Source organism: Carcharhinus amblyrhynchos, chromosome 11 (genome assembly GCF_965287045.1).
Source record: "Carcharhinus amblyrhynchos chromosome 11, sCarAmb.v2.hapA, whole genome shotgun sequence".
NCBI classification, from domain to species: domain Eukaryota; kingdom Metazoa; phylum Chordata; class Chondrichthyes; order Carcharhiniformes; family Carcharhinidae; genus Carcharhinus; species Carcharhinus amblyrhynchos.
The window spans coordinates 58,641,762-58,661,436 of record NC_137334.1 but is presented as its reverse complement, the minus strand read 5'-3'; the positions used below and the strand labels follow the sequence as shown (position 1 = coordinate 58,661,436).

At 41.6% G+C, this 19,675-nt stretch overlaps 1 protein-coding gene across 2 annotated transcripts in view; it reads left to right on the top strand.

Moving 5' to 3' along the window:
- The window catches only part of grb14 (growth factor receptor-bound protein 14), a 93,543-nt gene that overhangs the window by 25,099 nt on the left and 48,769 nt on the right, over positions 1 to 19,675 (top strand). Inside the window, exons 1-5 of one of the 2 annotated variants that reach the window (XM_080199173.1) lie at positions 2,812 to 2,979; positions 3,327 to 3,483; positions 8,264 to 8,385; positions 10,599 to 10,670; positions 11,673 to 11,810. In XM_080199173.1, coding sequence (XP_080055299.1) covers positions 2,905 to 2,979; positions 3,327 to 3,483; positions 8,264 to 8,385; positions 10,599 to 10,670; positions 11,673 to 11,810 — 564 coding nt within the window. In that variant the 5' untranslated portion in view covers positions 2,812 to 2,904. Of the gene's footprint in view, positions 1 to 2,811; positions 2,980 to 3,326; positions 3,484 to 8,263; positions 8,386 to 10,598; positions 10,671 to 11,672; positions 11,811 to 19,675 lie in introns of those variants that run through there. The other variant, XM_080199174.1, reaches the window with a different exon arrangement.

Here is a 19,675-nt window from a genome sequence, read left to right as displayed (position 1 = left end):
TTAGCAGCAGGGTAGCAAAGTGGTTAGCATCGGTGCCACAGTGCCAGGGACCCAGGTTCGATTCCAGTCTTGGGTACTATCTATCTAGAGTTTACACATTGTCCCCATGTTTGCATGGTTTTCTTCCAGGTGCTTCAGTTTTGTCTAAACATGTGCAGGTTAGGTGGATTGGCCATGGTAAATTGCCCCGGTATGTGTAAGTTAATGGAATTAGTGAGGTAAAATTTGTAGGGTTATGGGAATAAGGCCTGGGTGGGATGCTATTTCAGAGAGTCAGTGCAGATTCAAAGGGCCAAACGGCTACCTTCTTCACTGTAGGGATTCTATGATTTGTGACCTTATTGCTGAAGACTTCCTACCTTGCAGCACTGACACCACGCCCTGCTTAACATCATTGTAGCCTTGAATGTTTTCAGTTTCATCCCTTTTCAAGGATCAGCTGAGGACCTTGGTGGCATCTTGTAAATGACAGCACACCACTCCACCTCACAGGCTAGTGATGCTCTCTTTGTGATAACTGATCAGTACATTCAGATACAGCCTCACAGACACAGAGGACATTGGGTTTTGCAGAATTTTCCAAGGTGCAGGCCATCAGGTTGTGCACTTATGTGACCATTAAGACACCCTGTGACTGCCCACTCAGACTCACCTATAGGATGGGCTTTCATTCCCTCAATGTTCAGCAGGTCTGCAGCCACAACAGGAGCTTCCTCCATGTGTGTGCTCACTTACATGCAGTTGTCATGATTCCTTTATTCTTCAGCATTCTATGTTGCCTCAACTCTTCACTCCAACCAATGGATATATTCTAGGGAGCAAGGCTTATCTCCAAACCATTGCCACCTGCTTATTAGGATAACAAATGGGAGGACCATTGGGTTTCTGAAGATCTGATTCTGATGCATGGACCAGTAATGTGGTGCCTTCCATTAGTCAGCTGCAAGGGTCTTGGTCATTGTAGTGGTCCGCTGCATTCTTCAAAACATAGGCCTCCAGAAACGTATGGATCTGGAGGGTGGTAAGGGCCCAAAGGACCGTCACTTGATCCTGTTTAATAGATGGAGGTTGGAGCCAAGGATGCTGAGGGTGCACCCTGAACCGCCTCTGTGATGTCCTTAGCCCTTCCCAGTCTCTCTGGATGCCCCGAGGAGGACATCTTCTGGGTTATAAGAGGCATTGCACCCCACCCCCTGCACAAAGCTTTCTGCTTTGTTAGTGTCATTGAATGGTCCATGATACAGAGTCTCATATATCTTATGGATGTCAATATGCAGTTCCTTCATGCACTCTGTCATATATGGCTGTCCAAATGGTTGGCCATTTCTCCATGGGGGAAACTTATGCTTTCAAAGCTCTGAACCATTATGGCATGTGAGCTGGATGCACTCTTTCATTCTCAGTCCATGACTGTTGCATCCTCAGGAAACTCTGACTTGCAATTCAAACTAGGACCTCCTGAAGTCCTGCACTGTGCCCAGTTGAGCAGGGTTGTTTAATCCTTCTTCCTTTGAGGGGAACTGGTCACAGCACCCCACCCCCCCAACCTTTTTTTGCTTCTTTTATCTATCTGGCTTGTGATCAGTTGCACTATAGTAAATACCTCAGCTATAATCAGATGAATTTATTTGCCTATTTTATTTTCAATTTCACAGTAACAAACTTAAAAAGGAATATCTTACACTGGAATTATTACGTTTGATCTCCAAATATAAACATTTAAATTTGGACTCGACATGTCAGCTTTTTTTTTGTACTCTGACGTCTTAGACAGACTAAAGCAAGGTTACTCCAGTTACACTAATTAAAAAGTTTTCAGGCAAAGATATGGGTATTGAAGCATTGTGTGTTCTGCACCTCACGACAAAATGAGCACTGTTCCTCATGCAATATGATAGCTTTGAGCTTTGGTTTGGCAGAACCACTGTAATTAAAATGCACACTGGGACACAATTGGAATTAAGCCTGACTGCATTTCCTGTATCGTTTTTCGACAAGGGAAGTAACTTTCAGTGTAATAAAAACTATCATTTTAGACTTTGATTCTGCATGAACAAATTACTTTCAAGAAATTGGGAATATTTTGCCCAGCTGCATTTGCGAGGCAGCTACGCTCACTGTAGTTTCAGTTTAACACTTCTCCCGGCTAAAAATGCCTGATGATCGTGCAGTGGACTCCAGCATGGAAAGGATTTGAGTACATAAGCTCCTGTGTTTTGTTCGCAGTCTGTGATTGGAGATCCTTCAGACCTTGTCTTCTAAATCTCCGTGCTGACTGATTTAAATAGCAGATCATTTACCTCGGTTCAAATGACATCATAACAGGAGCCTCTCATTTGCTGGGAGCTTTTGAAGGGTGCTTAACTTAGCTGGGCAGGAACACACTGACAAGATTTCTTCTGTATAGGCAGACCGACTTGTCTTACCCCTTCTGATCGCCTTTTCCATCGAAAAGAACATAAAGGCTGCATCAGCAAATCCCTATTTAGTGCCTTCTAACCCCTCCCCCTACCATCCTTCAACGTAGGCAAAGTTGAGCTATCTAACACTACAATTGTGTCTTATCTCCATGACTGCAAATTGACTTATAAAGGTGCATCATGTTAGTAATCATCATTCAAAAACGAATTGTGACTAAGAAATGAGGGGAAAAGCCTTGTGCTTTCTTTTTTTTTGCTTAAGTTTATGCAGTAAGGGAGGTTCAGTCTATGCTGATTCCTGGAAAGGTAGCAGGTGATTGGGTGAAAAATGTGATGACATGCAGCTGTGGAGTCAGGAAACTGCTGTTAACAGGCAGCACCGTGTAATCACCTCATTTCAGACTGGTGCAATCGCTGATATTTCCAAGGCTCATCTCGTGTGCCCTGATGTGCAATTCTAAGTTACTTGTACGATTATTTTATAATGCAATGTGCACACACTTACATTAACTGCAGAGCGGGCCAAAATATGCAAGTCTGTTTGTCCTCTTGCCTGCTGGTAAGTGAAGCTAATGTAAAATAATCAAGATTGGAAAATGTGGAAGTTTGTGGAGACATTTAAAAGACTTTGAACAATCGTTCAAAAATCTGGATTTTACACCGTGCCACGATGAATCGTGATTTTATTTTTTCTCTGTGTTCGCTCTGATTAACGTTTTGGGCAATTGTTTTAATGAACTTGTGTAAATGCAAAGAATTGAAGGGATATCTAACTTTCAGCAGGTGAGATGGTGAAGATTTCATTCATTTGACTTGCGAGTAGGATTCAGCTTCTGCGGCCATTCGATTCTGCAATCAGAAGTTTTATATTTCTGAGGTGTCTTATCTCTTGGCTTTTATGTGCAGGTGATTAAAGTATTTAATGAGGATGGCAGCAGTCAAGCACTGGAGGTGCCAAGTGATATCATAGCTCACGATGTCTGCCAGTTGTTCATACTGAAACATCACTGTGTCAATGACAATACCTGGACACTCATAGAACACCTTCCTCATATTGGACTAGGTAAGTGTAAGCATTAGTTATGACATTCTTGCTATGGATTTATTTACTATTTAAAAAAAATCTTCATTGTGATGTAACTTGTAATATATGGCTTTAATTACCAAGGAAAACATTTGAGTGTATGCAAATTACATACCTGCATGCGTTTTTCAAACATGTTCAGTACTTACTGAACATGGTGTCATTCTTGTCCACCCTCAGGAGGCAATTGTTCAGTTGCACAAAAGCAATTTTACTGTGTGTCACAGCACACATAAGAGAATCCATTTGAGGCAGTGAACAGCAAAATTTGATTGTCCAGCCATTTGCAAATAGCTACAATTTTTGTATAGTTAGTCGATCAGAGAAATTTTCACCTAAACCATTCAGTAGGAGTCTAATGGTATAAAATTGGTTGACTATTTCATTCTCTGCCTGATATTTTACTTTTCAATGAAATCAGATGGGATGCAGAATTGACAGTCAATTTAATTCTGGCAAACTCTTGCTGAAATAACCTGCATTTTAGGAAATTATTCCACTTGTTACCCTTTTCTTGCACTACTCAGAACTACCTTTTCTTCATAAACAATTATTTAGCTAGTTTTCTTAACAATACTTTCAACGTAAAGTATTCAAACTCCTTGTTTGCTTATTTCTTCATGGAATGAATTAGTCTACTGATAATTGTGTTGAGGGAATAGGGAAGAATGTATTCAGCAGCCCCCATTTAATGATGATTCCCTTCACTGACAAAATGTATTGGTCTGAAATTTTCAATTGTCCTAGCCTCAACTGATTTTCTGAGAGAACGTTTTGGAATTTGACTACCTTTTTATGCTTTCTTGCATTATCCTTGAACTACACGCAGAAAATGCTGGAAACACTCAGCAAGCCTGGCAGCATTTGTGACGAGAACAGAGGGTGGAATTTTCCTTCCCAAAATCTTTGGGCACAGTGATTTTACTGGGTGTTCATGCCACACTTTTGCTATAGCATGGTTGGAGAATTTGGTGCCCAACCAAATCTCCGTTCACTGCATCAGGATGGAAATATCCTGCCAGTGTCAATGGCCCTAAGTATCATAATGGCAAGAATATTGGAGTGATCTGTTCTGGACCGCAGTTGTCCCACACCTGTCATACACACCAGTATCTACAGCTGCAGAGTGCCTGGGCAGTGTTTTGCAAAGATGCTCTGATCTCTCAGTGCACTGGGAGCCCTCTCTCCTCTCCCCCCCAATCTCCCCTCCCTCATCCTAATGTGGGTTACTGGCATTGGGATATCGGGGCTCTCCCGACGGGCCCACTGCCTGATCCCTGATATGCACAACTCTCCTATCAGGCTCCACCTCCTTGGCACTGCCCTGTCACACTGGCAGTGCCCAGCTGGCACTGACCAAAGGGCACTGCCTAGACATGCCCCTGACCACCTGATGTCTTCAATGGCTGCCAAACTCTCAGCATGGTATCGTGCCTGGTTTCCTCTTGTAGAAGCTAGTACTAATTTGTGTCCTTGTGACATCCTGCCAGAGAGATGGGAGCACTCTGGGAGGGCGGATGATTGTGTGGTGAATTCACTAATGAGATTGAAATCAAGTGAATTTTATGCTAATCAGCCTTGTACCCTTCTTGGGTATGATACGGTTTGTAGAAAGGGACTGGGATGATTGCAAACTATTTAGCAGTGTGTACAGAACTGATTTTTAGGCCCACGTGCCATTTTCCGTGATCAGTGCCAGGCACAGCGAGGTCAGGTAATCGCCCGCCCCCCCAATTAACGTTCCAAGTCGATGACTTCCATCAGAATTAGATGAAAGATCGTAGAGATTAAACTTTCTTTCTCTTCACAGGTGCTGTCTGACTAGCTGAGTGTTTGCCAGCATCTTCTGTTCTTTCAGATTTCCAGCATCTGCAATATTTTTACCATCCTTCAACTGTGTGGCTCAACTTTTAATGTTATGCCTTCTGGTTCTGAACTGCACATAACTGCTTGCAACACACCTCTCTATCCTATCAAATCCTTTACAGATTTTAAACACTTCCGTTAGACCACTCTTCACTTCTTTATACTTGAGGAATACGCAAACCTAAGTAGCCTGTCCTTAATTTAACACTTTTAGTCAGGTCAGTTTTTTTAAAATGTGGTCAATAGCCCAGATTTGCTGGACTAAGATATCTATAGGCTATTAAATTAGATATCTATAGGCTAGTTACTGGAAATGCGAGCTGATAATATTGCAGCAAAGGAAATGGTAAATATAACCTGATTGAACAGGGAAAGTAATTGTACATTTCATTTATGGGATTAATGGTGCAAGGACTAAAGAAAAAACATAAATTATGTGAATTCAATGTCAAATTGGATATAGAAAGCAAAATTGAGGGAAAGAGAGAATAGATTGAGAGAGAAGGAAAAGTTAAATAGATTTTGAATTATGCTTTTTTTTTTGGAAACCTCCAATGAAAATCAAAATCTAAAGGACTGAGATTCTACACTTGTAAAAGTTACTTTGTAATTCTAGGGGGATTGAGCAACACCGCTTAAGAATGATCACGTTGTTAAGAGTACTTGCATTTGAAATGATAACTTTCTGTGCTGAGATTGTCATATACCATGTAAATACAGCAACTTCGTGCCATATGTTTCAATGGTTTGGCAAGTAATGAGATGCCACTTAGACAAAGCTAATGGCTCAATGGTGCAGCCCTTGAAAATCTGCATTTTGGCATAAACCGCATAAAAAACTTGAGCAAAATTGGGGCCCATGAGACTAAAGGGACAGTGGCAGCACGGATACAAAGTTGGCTATGAGAAATATTACAGTTGTGGTGAATGGACTGGAGGAAAGTATACTTCACCAGAGATCAGTGTTTGGGTCACTGCTCTTACGAATAATTTGTCTCTGGGTATGCAACACCAACTCGCATTGCAGAGCATAATTTCAAAGTTTTCAGATAACATAAAACTCAAATACAGGATGGTAACGGATCACTGGGAAAGTTGAACTGGTGAAAGGGACAGGCACATTAAAAAATATCAGAACAGGAAAACGATTCCTCATCCTTCCAACGTGATCCATACCTAAAACCTAAAAGAGGCCAAAGTGATCCATCATTTAATATGATGATCTGCCTCAGTTGCAACCTTTCCCAGTATTTCTTAATACCTCTTAGTATCCAAAAATCTATCCGTCTCTGTTGAATGAATGCAATGACCATCCACAGCTAGAATGTGTAGAATTCCAATGAGCTGCAATCTTTTCAGTGAACAATTTTCTTCCTCATCTGCATCCTAAGTTACTGAATCTTTTATTCTGAGACTGTGGCCTTCCTTATTCTAGACCTCTCAGCAAGGACTAACAACTTAGCAGCATTTACCCTAACAAGCCCTGAAGAATTTTGTATGTTTCAATTAGATCACTTCTCATTCTTCTAAATTTCAGGGAATATAGGCCCAGTCTACTCAATCTCTCCTCATAGGACAGTCCCCTCATCCCAGGAATCCAAACTAGTGAATCCTCGTTGCACTCCCTCTTAAGGTTAGTATATCCTTCCTTAAGTAATGAGACCAAAACTGTGCACACTACCCCAGGCGTCAGATGAAAAGTAACACAGCAAAGTGTGAAATGATTCATTTTGTTAGGAAGAATGAGGGGCTAATATAAACTAAATGGTGCCGCATGAACTGAGAATTGGGGTATACATCCTTTTGAAAGTGGTAGGGCAAATGCGGAAGGATGTTCAAAAACAAATGGGCCAACATCAAGCATGTGTGCACCGTCCAAGGTTGTGAGTGAAAATCACACTTCCTAAGGGTTCACATCAGTAGATTGTTGAAAAAGTAATTGAACATTGGGATGTTTTGCTCAGTTTACCAAATAAGAACCCAAAATCCTATATTATCGGAGTCCCTAAAAAGGTTCAAGAAAGAGGCAGTAGTTTGATATCCAGCTAAAAAACCAATAGTTACCATAAACTTGAAGCAGCGGCATTTTATGCTCGAATGGCGCAGACTTTGAAGAGATTTGTTAATAAAAGTGATAGATACACATTGATAAATCAGTTTGCTACAACTAGGGTACGATTTTATATTAGCACAAAATTAGATTTGACGTCACACAGTGTAGTTTGCAGAAGCTTTCAAAGGGGACTGGATGAGTTCCTGAGTGTGTGCGACATGATTATGTAATAATGGTATGTAGTATTAGGGGCTATGTCTCCTAGTCACGTTTTTGTTTTCCAAGAAGTTGTTTGATCAGTTTTGGTGGTGTGGGCATGCTTGTTATGCGGGTCAACTCCCAGGCACCATAGCAGCCTGACAGGACCAACGTGAACAGTGGAATAAGAAGGAAGTGGAACCTGCAGTGTGAACTGAGGTTTGGGGAGAGTGAATACTTTGAACTCTACATAAATCAGCAGCTGAAACTGGGACCTTTTTCTGGTTTAAGACTCATCTGCTCCCAGGACAAACCTGGTATACCATTCAAGAGCATACAGTAATTGTACTTTTAACTAAATGTATCAATTACATGCAATTATAGACACTTGATTCTTCCACTCTGGTCCTTTTTTTTATTACTGCAGCTAAGTTATGGTAATTTTCTACTAACTGGGAAAATACATAACTTATTAATCCTGCCATGTAGTACATGGGTGAAGTTCAACCTCTAGTAGGTTATCTCCATTAGGTGTGTGTTCGGTTTTTTTTCCTGAACTATGAGTATGAAGGAAAAACAAAAGATTTATGCTTTTTTTAGAATTACGTTTGTCATTTATCCTTCTTTTGATTTCTTGTACAGAGAGAATTGTGGAAGATCATGAATCTGTGATTCAGCTACAATCAACATGGGGAATGGACACAGACAGCAGATTATATTTCAGAAAAAATTATGCAAAATATGAATTTTTTAAAAACCCTTTGGTAAGTCAAAATAATAACTTTGCAGGAAGAATTAACCAATGTATGGACATTATTTTCAGGTTTTATCAGTGCTTTTACGGTTGTGTTTTTAACAGGAAAACCGGATTTTCCATTCGTGGTTTGAAGGAGCTGAATGTGTGACGTTATATAAGGGTGACGTGGTGACACAGTGGTTAGCACTGCTGCCTCTCAGCTCCAGGAACCTGGGCTCGATTCCCAGCTTGGGCCACTGACTGTGCAAACTCTGCACATTCTTCCTGTCTCTGTGGGTTTTCTCTAGGTGCTCGGGTTTCCTCCCCAGAGATGTGTGGGTTAGGTGGATTGGCCATGCTAAATTGCCCTGTATGTCAGGAGGACTAGCTAATGTAAACATATGGGGGTTGTGGGGAAAGGGCCTGGGTGGGATTGTAGTTGGTACGTACTTGATGGGCTGAATGGCCTCCTTCTGCACTGTAGGATTCTCTGATATTGTCTTTTGTTGGACCTTCTGTACAATTTGCATTTTCTTTATACAGCATGAAATATCAAAATGATAATGGCCAGATTTTACTCTTGTAGCACAATTCCTGTAGAACTGCTGAAGTGATGAACATCAAGGAAAATTGGTCAGGAAGGATTATTCCAACAATTGTCTACATAATAACTCCAGGAGTCAGCTATAAAGGTTTATCACACAAAATAAAGTAAAGCAATATCACAAGCCTGTGGAGAACACAAACAGATCATGACTGCGACAATACAATAATGGGCCCACTCATGGGCTTGCTTTATGCAGGTCTTGGTATACGAGTTCTACTTGGTAAGTAATTACCAATCTCCAGGGAGTTTGTATTCTACGAGTCCTACGGAGAGGATAATTAGTGATTTCCCTCCCCCCCCCCCCCCCCGCCCCACCACCACCACCACCACCCCCCCCCCCCCCAACACCACCATGCAAATCTTGGTTATCCATTGAATCCCTGTGGTGCAGATAGACGCTTTTGCTCTGACTCTCCGGAAGAGCATCTACCCAGGCCCACCTCTTGCCTTATCCCCACAACCCTGTGCATTTTGCCATGGTTAATCTATCTAGCCTACAGCTCTTTGAACACTAAGGGGCAATTTAGCATGGTCAATCCACCTAACCTGCACATGTTTGGACTGTGGGAGGGAACTGGAGCACTTGGAAGAAACCCGGAGAGAGACGTGCAAACTTCAGTCACCAAAAGCTGAGATCAAACCCGGGTCCCTGGTGCTATAATGTCACAGTGCTAACAACTGTGCCGCCTTTATGCCTAGGTGTCTAAAAAAGAAAGCTGTCCTAACCTGTCATGTGGGAATGCCGGCGTTGGACTGGCGTAAACACAGTAAAAAGTCTGACAACACCAGGTTTTAGTCCAACCGATTTATTTGATAATACTCACAAGCTTTCGAGGGGACTAACCTGTCATGTCATGAGTTTAAATTGTTTTTTTTTGGCCAGCAAACTTACTTAAATGCTGCTGTCACATTCTGTGATTTTTGTTTTTTTTGAAACCAGTCAGCCTTTCAAGATCGATCTTCGTCCATTTTTATTCTATGAAATGTGTGTTTAGCCTAAATTTTCCATCTTTAGACCTAACCCTAGCATTTAGTTTGAAAATTCTCGTGACAGCGAGTACAGAAATGGAAATCCCTTGCTGGTATATGAAATGTCTACATTTTGTGGAAAAATGTAATTGTGTTGTTACAAGTTGTACAACTTTCAAGACAAGCAAAAAAAAGAGTGGCCTGCAGTTTTGTTTGCATTTTGTTTCCTAAAATGGACTGAATAATTTCAAAAAAAAGGAAATCGGGCAGTGAGGCCTCAGTGTTCCCGCACCTGTAGCTTTCTCCCATCACCAGCTGCTCCATAACAATTGGGCAAATGCAAACCATTGTATTTACCTGCCTTTTATTGTTCACTTTTACCATCAAGAGGTTCTTGGAAGTGGTAGTCCAAGGATGGTCTGCTGACGCACAGCTTGCAGGGGGTTTAGAACTTCTTTGTAACCTCAGAGACAAGCTCTGTGTAACTGTATAGATTTTTGGATGCAAGTACAGAACTTTATGTACAAATAAAATTCATTTTTTCTTCTCCAAGTGCCATAATAATGAGTATCAGAATCTAACATGTTTAACCCAGAATGCTTGTATTGTACTTTACCTTCTCCCTGCCAAGCATTTCTGACATTTTTTTTTCTTTTCTCAACCAGTTTTTTCCAGAACACATGGTGTCTAGCTCCAGTGAGACAAATGGAAGTTTAAGTCATTCTCAGTTAATACAGGTGTGGCAATATTTTTGTACAAACATCATTTCTAAAATTAACAGATGGAAAGCATTAATTTATTGTTCTGTAGTAATAATAAAAACATACTGGGGCCAGTTACCCACCCCATTGCTAGCACTTTGGGACATGGGGAAGATGGAACAAACCTAAATTGCATTCTGCTTGACCTTGTGTGAACCAGCTCATATTTGCACACACTGGTCGTTAGCCTGTATGCACACACTGCACATTAGGCCTGGCTCTTGACCAACTTAGAGTCATAGAGGTTTATAGCATGGAAGCAGGCCTTTTGGCCCAACTTGTCCGTGCTGCCCTTTTTGAATCTCTAAGCTAATCCCAATTGCCCAATATAAAAGAGATGGCATGTGGGAATTGCAACTATTACACTCCCCAGAACCCTGCAGCAGTTGTAATGGTCCCCAGAACCCTGCAGCAGTTGTAATGGTCACCAGCTTCATGGGGTTGTGACTAATGTTCAGAAGTAACAGCCAAAGACTTTTCAGTGCTGACCTGTGTTCTACTAAAGAAACATTCTTGGTGTTCTGAACCTTGCTGCCTCAGATGTCCGTGAAACAGAGGCTGGTCTTTGACCAAGGGAAATTGAATCCTACACTAGCAGGAACTACTAAGTAGGTAGACAGAAATTCTGGTTGTATAGGGTAGGGATGGGAAGTTTGAGTGGAGGGCAGAAAGTACTAGAGAGAAGAGAAATGAAATTATTGGGATATGGAGAAAAAGACTTGGAAGGGCCAGGAGGAAAAAATGTAAAGTGATGGTGGATGCATAGATATAATGGGTTTGTTTTTTTTTGAAGTGGCACTAATTGACTTGAAGCAATGTCCCAGTTCAGCCATTATTATGCAGTGTAATTTTGAGAGGCTATGTCCTGGTGACCCCAAGGCTCAACACTTCAAGATGGCTAAATTAAAGGGGATAAGAAAAATTTTAATGTTAATCTTCTTTCTTTGCCTTTTAAAATGTTGAAATTTGTGTTTTTAGAATTTCCTGAATTCAAGCATGTGTCCTGAGATTCATGGCTACCTTCATGCCCGAGAGCAGGGAAGGAAGACATGGAAGAAATGTTACTTTGTCTTGAGAAGATCTGGGTTATACTTTTCTACAAAAGGCACATCTAAGGTAAAGTGTCATTGTTTGACTGATAGCAGGTTTTTTTAAAAAAATGTTTGTACGATTTTTATTACTCAATTTATTATATGGAGACTAGATACTGATGAAACAAGACCCATAACTTCCAAGGCGCCAGGGCAGTGTACCTCGGGGATACACCAAAGCACACCAACCCCGCCTTCCCCCGGAAGGTGGGGAATTTGGAAGGCAACTCCAATCCCTTGCTGATGCTCTTCCCCATTCTTTGACTACACCCCACCACTCTACCCACTTACCTTCTCCCTGGTTGCTCAATGTGATTGGACCTTTTAAACTTGCTTTATGGCAGCCAGCACCCTCCTTTTACAGCACATGTCCTCTATACCTCCGATGCTGCAGGCCAAGACAGAAGTTCCTGTGCTATGATGGTCTCACATGGCTTGAGTCAGAAGGTCCAGTGAGATAGAAGTGGCTGGTTTTCCAGGTAAGGAGCTATGAGCCGTGTGGTAATCGGACTCATTTGCCACTCCACCGAAGTTATGGGCCAAAAATTATAATGTGGAGATGCTGGCATTGGACTGGGGTAAACACAGTAAGAAGTCTCACAATGCCAGGTTAAAGTCCAACAGGTTTATTTGGTAGTAGATCCCACTAGCTTTCAGAACGCTGTTCCTTCGTGCCTTTATATGCCCTGTTTGCGATCAGTACTCTCCACTCACCTGACAAAGGAACAGCGTTCCGAAAGCTAGTGGCTTCTTCTACCAAATAAACCTATTGAACTTTAACCTGGTGATGTGAGACTTCTTACCAAAAATTTTTTTAATTCCTTAGACTGCCAGCCTCCTTTAGGAATTTCAGGATTTACTACCTGGCCACTGTTCTGAACTTGTCCTCATGCGCATTAATCCCCAAACGAGCATAATTGTAATAGCAGAGTTATGTAGATGTTAGTAACAGTTTTGCTATTGTAATAGTAAGCAGACATAACTTTTGTTTGCTTCTGCTCATCCACTTTATCCGCTCCCTTTCCAGTTTCATTGTTTTAGCGCCATTTTATTTCTAACGCATTTTTAAGCAGACTGACTTTTCCTCTACATCTGATGTTTCAATATACATTTTTGAATTACAACCTGTAAAATTTTGACTTCTCACTGGCTTATTCCCAACTCCAAGGGCTGTTATTAATTGTTGCAAGACCCTTTTCTGTTGACTTTTCTTGGTTCTGGAATGTAAATATTTAACATATTCACATTGTAAGGGAAACCGGGTCAATTTTTTTGGATGCAGTTCCCCAGCATTGTGGGGAGATTTGATGTCGGTGTACACATCATGTCAGGTTTAGATAAAGTGGACAAAGAAAAGCTGTTCCCATTTGTACGTAGTACAAGGACAAGTGGATGCCAAGTTTAAGTTTTTTTGAGAAGAAAAAGAGGCAGGTGGAATGTGACGAATTTTTTTTTACGCAATATGTGGTAATTATCTGGAACTCGCCACTTGCGAAGGTGGTGAAAGTAATGATGGTGAACGATTTTTGAAAGGAGAGTGGGTGGATGTGGGCAAATAAACTTGCAGGGGATTGGGACTGACTGGATTGCTGTATAGAAAGAGCCTTCATGTGCCAAATATCTGTGTGCTGTGCCATAATAACCCTATGGTTGGAATTTTTGATGCCCCATCATGGACCAGGTGCCACTGGCACTTACAATTTGACCCCTAATGGAATGTTATCTTGTGCTGGTTGTCTAATTAACTATTGGTGGGAGAGGGTGGGGGTAATCAGTCTTGGAAGGGAGTCGGACAGTGAGGCAGCAATTGTACTGTTGGTTGGTAGAGTTTTGGGTGCTGGAGTCCTGTTTCGTGGGCCATTGGTACTCTTTGAGTCTGGCTGCTGCCTGCACTGGAGCCACAGAACTCTGTTCAGCCCTGCTGGTCAAAGCAGGTGTTCTTAAAGCTGAAGGAAGAAGGTGTTTGTTTTGCGCATGACGGAAAGAAGATCTCAGATGGCCCCATGATTCAGTGATGATTCCTTGTAAGTTCTCCTCTGGGCTTCTCCGGAAATCATGATGTAGAGATGCTGGCGTTGGACTGGGTAAACACGTTAAGAAGTCTCACAACACCAGGTTCGGGTCCAACCAGTGTATTTGATAGCAATCCCACAAGCTTTCGGAAATGGTGTCCCTTCATCAGGTGTGTGGAAGGTTCTGATCAGAGAAGGGCATATAAAGTCACACACAGTTTACAGAATACTGATTAGAATGCAAGTCTTTACAGCTAACCTGCTATTCAAGTCTTAAAGATGCAGACAACATGAGTGGAGACGTGTATTGAGTCCAGACAGGACAATAAGTGAGATTTTACACTTTTTACAAATTTTACAGAGAGTAAAACTTTTTTATCAATTGAAATACATGATAAAGTATAGTTCTTAACAGCTGGCCACCTCCTATAGTTCCAATGTAAGCAATATCCCTAAAGGCATGCATCCTGCTTCAAAATCAGATAGCACTCATGTGAGCATATCTGCTTTTTATGCTATGTTTCCAGCCTTTTAACCCCTCAAGGCAGATACAGAAAGACACCTATCTTCTGACTCCGAGACAGTAACTTCCAGAGATAAAAGACTTAGTTCCTGGCAGATTCCAGTCTCCAAAACCAAAGACAGAAGGAGACATAGCAACAGAGCTTATTTCTCTGTGTAAGACTAGTCCTACCCAGTCACATGACTTTTCCTGTCAATCACTCTAATCAAACCTGGCTGTGAAAGAACACAGTAAAAAGTCTGACAACACCAGGTTTTAGTCCAACCTATTTATTTGATAATATTCTCACTAGCTTTCGAGGGGACAGCCTCTTCGTCAGGTGAATGGAGAGTTCTGGCCTCAGACAGAGCATATAAAGCACAGACAGTTTAGAGATTACTGTCCCCTCGAAAGCTAGTGAGAATATTATCAAATAAATAGGTTGGACTAAAACCTGGTGTTGTCAGACTTTTTACTGTGTTTACGCCAGTCCAACGCCGGCATACCCACATTGTGAAAGAACCCCAGGGGAAAGCATGAAAATAACATTGTATTAGCCCAGATGAAAACAAACTTTCCAGCATTTAAGATCGATTTATGCTGCTGTTGGAACTGCTGGATAAAGACGAAGCGGCACCAGTTAATAGAACTGACTTCTTGTGCAGCTTTTGTTTTAGCAATGTTATACAAATACATTCCTTAAAGGCAGTGTTTAATCACAAAAATATACTTGGATTTGAAAAAATCAACAAGGTACCACGTAAGAGCCCATGGTGTTGGGAGTAATATATTAGCATAAAGAGTTTGCTAACTGATAGAAAACAGAGTTGAAAAAATGGATCGTGAGAGTGGCAATCTGTAACTAGTGGAGTGTCACAGAGATCCGTGCTGCGGCCACAATCATTAACAACGTATACTAATGACTTGGATGAGGACAGTGAATGTATCATTGCCACATTTGTGGATGACACAAAAATAGGTGTGAAGGCAAGATGACAGAATCTTTGGAGAGGTATATACAAATCAAGTGAAGGGGCAAAACTTGGCAAATGGAATAGAATGTAGGAGAATGTAAAGTAATATACTTTGGTCAGAAGAATAAATGAGCTGTGTAATTTATAAATGGAGTAAAGCTGCAGCACAGGGATTTGGGTGTCCTCATGCATAAATCACAAAAAGCTAGCATTACAAATTTAGCAGGTAATGGGGAAGGCGAATGGAATGTTGGCCTTTATTCCAAAGTGAGTGGAGTATAAATATAGTGAAGCCTTACTAAAATTATACAAGGCACTAGTTAAACCCACTCCTAGAACAGTGTTGGTGCCCTTATCTAAGTAAAGAAATTCTGACCTTAGAGGCAGTCCAGAGAAGGTTTGTTAAGCTGATCCCGGCTATGGAGGGGTTTTCTTATGAACAGAGATTAAGTTGTTTGGGCCTGTACTCATTGGAGTTTGGAAGAATGAAAGGCAGCTTTATTGAGACGTGCAGGATTCTCGGGGGCTAGACAGGGTAGATGCTATTAGGATGTTTCCTCTCATGGGAGGTTCTAGAGCCAGAGGACATGATCTCAGAATGAGTGGTTGCCCTTTCTTAAAAAAAAGGAGAAATTTCTTCTCTCTGTACGGTGATGAATCTGGAATTCATGCCACAGAAAGGTGTCGAGGCTGGGTCGTTGAGCATATTCCAGGCTGAGATGGACAAATTTTTAATCAGTAAGGGAATCCAGCATTGTGCAGATAAGGCAAGAAAGTGGAGTTGAGGACTATATCAAATTAGCCATGATATCAATGAGTGGCGGAACAGACATGATGGACCACACAACCTACTTCTGTTTCTCTGTCTTATGGTCTGTCTTCAGGGTCCTGTGATCCACCTCCCTGAGGAGGGGTCATCACAAGGTGCGCTGCCACCTCATTGCTCATTCCTTCCACCAACACAGATACACTCATGTCAGTGCTTATTTATTCACTCTTCAATTTGGGGTCACCAATTTATTGAGAACACTCGCTTGAGCAGCTGCTGAGACAGGCAAGGCCACTGACACTCAGAAGATAGTAGCAGGAGAGGCACAAAGTGAGCCGCAGGCTGCTGACTTGCTTCTGGAGTTATCTGTAAGGAGGCAGATGCTGGATGTACAGCATGGGGTGCATGAAGATCAGGTGGAGGGAGATTCCAGAGGGAATGTGCAGCCTGGCTTGAACAGTGGAGGAGACCATCCAGACCATGAATGTTGCCATTTCCCTCCTCTTACATGTGCATGGCCTCATTCTCAAGTGATTCTCCCTTTCAGAGAATCAGAACCAATAGGCCAGTCAGTGGCTGCTGGAGATGGAATTTGGATCTGAAACAATCACCTTAACCATGAGTTTTGTGCGGCCATGATCTTATTGAATGACGGGGCAGGCTTGAAAGGGTAGATGGCCTACTCCTGCTCCTATTTCTTACGTTCTTAAGCAAATGAGGCAGAATTCCCAGCCTCTGGCCTGTCCTTGTAGCCACAACTTTTATATGGCTGGTCTTAAGTATCTGGCCAGTGTTAATCCTCAGGATGTTGATAGTGGGTGATTTCCCATTTAATATGAAGGGAAAATGGTTAGGTTCCCCCTTATTGGAGATGGTTATTGCCTGCCACTTGTATGGCATGTGTGTTATTTGCCACTTAAAAAACCCATGCCTGAATGTTGTCCAGCTCTTGCTGCATATGGGTATGAACTGGTTCAATATTTGAGTCACAGTTCTTACTGTACACTGCAATCATCGGAAAACGTGTTCACTTCTGACCGGGTGGTGGTGACGTTTTAAGATGATTCTTCCCAGGCACAACTGAGGAACTTCTGTAGCTATATCCTGGGCCCAACATGATCAACCTCCAGTAATCGTAGCCATCTTCCTTTTGTGCTGGGTATGACTCCAACCGCTCAAGTGTTTTCCCTTGATTCCCATTGGCTTTAATTTTGACAGAGTCTATGGATGCCCCAATTGGCCAAATACTGCTTTGATGTTAAAGGCAGTCACTCTCACCACCTATGGAATTCCATTACTTTGTCCATGTTTGGACTAAAGTCTAGAGCTGAGTGGCCCTGGTGGAACCCCAGCTGAGCTTTGGTGAGCAGGTTTTTGCTGTAAGTGTCACTTGGTAGCACTGTTGATGGAGTGGTAATTGGTCAGATCAGATTTGTTCCATTTTTTGTGGGAAGGACATTCCTAGACGGTTTTCCACATTGCCAGCTTGATGCCAATGTTGTCGCTATACGACAGTTAAGTAATTAAGATAGTAGGTTTAGAAGCTGTATATGTTATCATTGGCTACATGTTATCAATAGCAGGCTCCACTGTTGTTAATGGTAAGTGGTAATGCAGTTGTCATCCATATCTTCATTTATTACTAGTGTTCATACCCTGCATTACAAAGTGGATTAAAAAAAATTATAATACAGTTCTTTGGTTACAGCAGATTAGTGGCTATTAAATTCAAGTCCCAGAGGTGCCAGGATTGTGTGGCTAATTCTGTGTCACAAAATCACCATTTTAGTTTTGAAGTGGATAGAATCATAGAGTCCCTACAATGCAGTAGGAGGCTATTTGGCCCATCTAGCCTGCACCCAAACAATTTCTCCCCAGGCCCCATCTCTGTAACTCTGTGTATTTACCCAGCTAATCTCCCTGATATTAAGGGACAATTTAGCATAGCCAGTCAACCTAACCTACACATCTTTTGGACTATGGGAGGAAACCAGAGTACCCACAGGAAACTCCCACAGACATGGGAAGAACATGTTGACCACACACACACACACACACACACACACACTGTCACCCAAGGTCAGAATTGGACCCTCGCCCTGGTGCTGAGATGCAGTGCTAACCATTATGCTGTCTGTTAAGTCATTTCAAGTCATCAAGCAATTAACAGAATCTAATAAATTGATTTTTAGATAATAGTGATTATAATTTGACACAGGATTTTATTGCAGGATTGTCAAAGTTAAAACCATTTTTCGAAAGGAAAGAAATTTGGGTGTAACTGAAAGGAACCTAAAAACCATTGCCTCTCTGGGATTAAAGTCCAGCACTATCACAGTAAAAGGTCCAAACTGGGCAGATCCTGTTCTGTGCCAAATTGAGCCAGCCAATTGGAGTGTAAAAGATGTTGCATAAATAAAGGTTCCAGCATGACCCAAGATTGTATCAGTGACTCCCACCACCATTTGGAACAAGACGGTTCTGTTTCAAATCTGCTAATAAGCTTAGCTTTGCTGGTTGGCCACATTTCTGAACAAAAACAGATGAACTGCTGTTTGTTCTGTGTTCGTTTGAGATTTACAAAATATGACTCTGTATTTTATAAATTAAAACAATTGCAGCCATTGCTTGTAAAAGCTGAACTATTTAATCACTTCAATCTAGCACCACGCTATATGCCATGTAAAAAATCAAAATATAGTGCATATATTTTTTCGAGTTCTTCTTGGAATTAGCCAGGTACCCCTGTTGTCTAGATAATTTGTATTAAAGTGGTATCTGCTGTTTCAAATGAGAAAGCATGACCTAATTTCTAATGAAAAAAAAGTCAGGGCTTAAGCAAAATAGTTTTAGTGTTGGTAAATGTTCGGCTTCAAGTCCTCTAACTCTCCAGGGATTTTTAAGACTCTGTCCTCGGCTATTTGAACAACAATGCCTTGAATTTTGTGGTCAGCTGTGACATAAAGGTGTTTGCTGCTGATCTCAAATAAAACTGCCCACAAAGATCTGGTATCAAAGCAAAATACTGTGGATGCTGGAGATCTGAAATAAAAATAGATGGTGCTGAAAAAACTCAGCAGGTCTGGCAGCATCTGTGGAGGGAGAAAGAGTTAATGTTTTGAGTCCAAGATGAGTCATATTAGATTGTACTTATTAACTCTGGGCGGAATTCTCTGTAGACCCCGCTGGCAGGGGAGGTGGAGAATTTGGCAGGAGCCCAAACATCAGTTTCACGTCAGCTGGTGCCTGCCATGGCATCTTGGAAAGGCTGCTGAAAGCCTATTTGAAGCTGATTTGCATCCCACTAATGGAATGCAAATGACGTTTCAACTAAATTCTTTCTACCAACCTGATTCTACATCACTCCCGCACAGTACAGCACTGCAAGCTTGTGCTGATCATGATGCACTAACTAAACTTTAAAAAAAAATTATTTTCCTTACTTGGTCTGTGTCCCTCTATTTCCCCCTCATTTGTGTACCCATCCAAACGTCTCTTAAATGTTGCTAATGTGCCTGATTCCACCATCTCTGGCAGTGTGTTCCAGGCACCCACTACTCTTCATGAAAACATGTCCCCCAAACTCCCCCTTAAACTTTTTCCTCCTGTGTCCCCTTGTAATTGACACTTCCA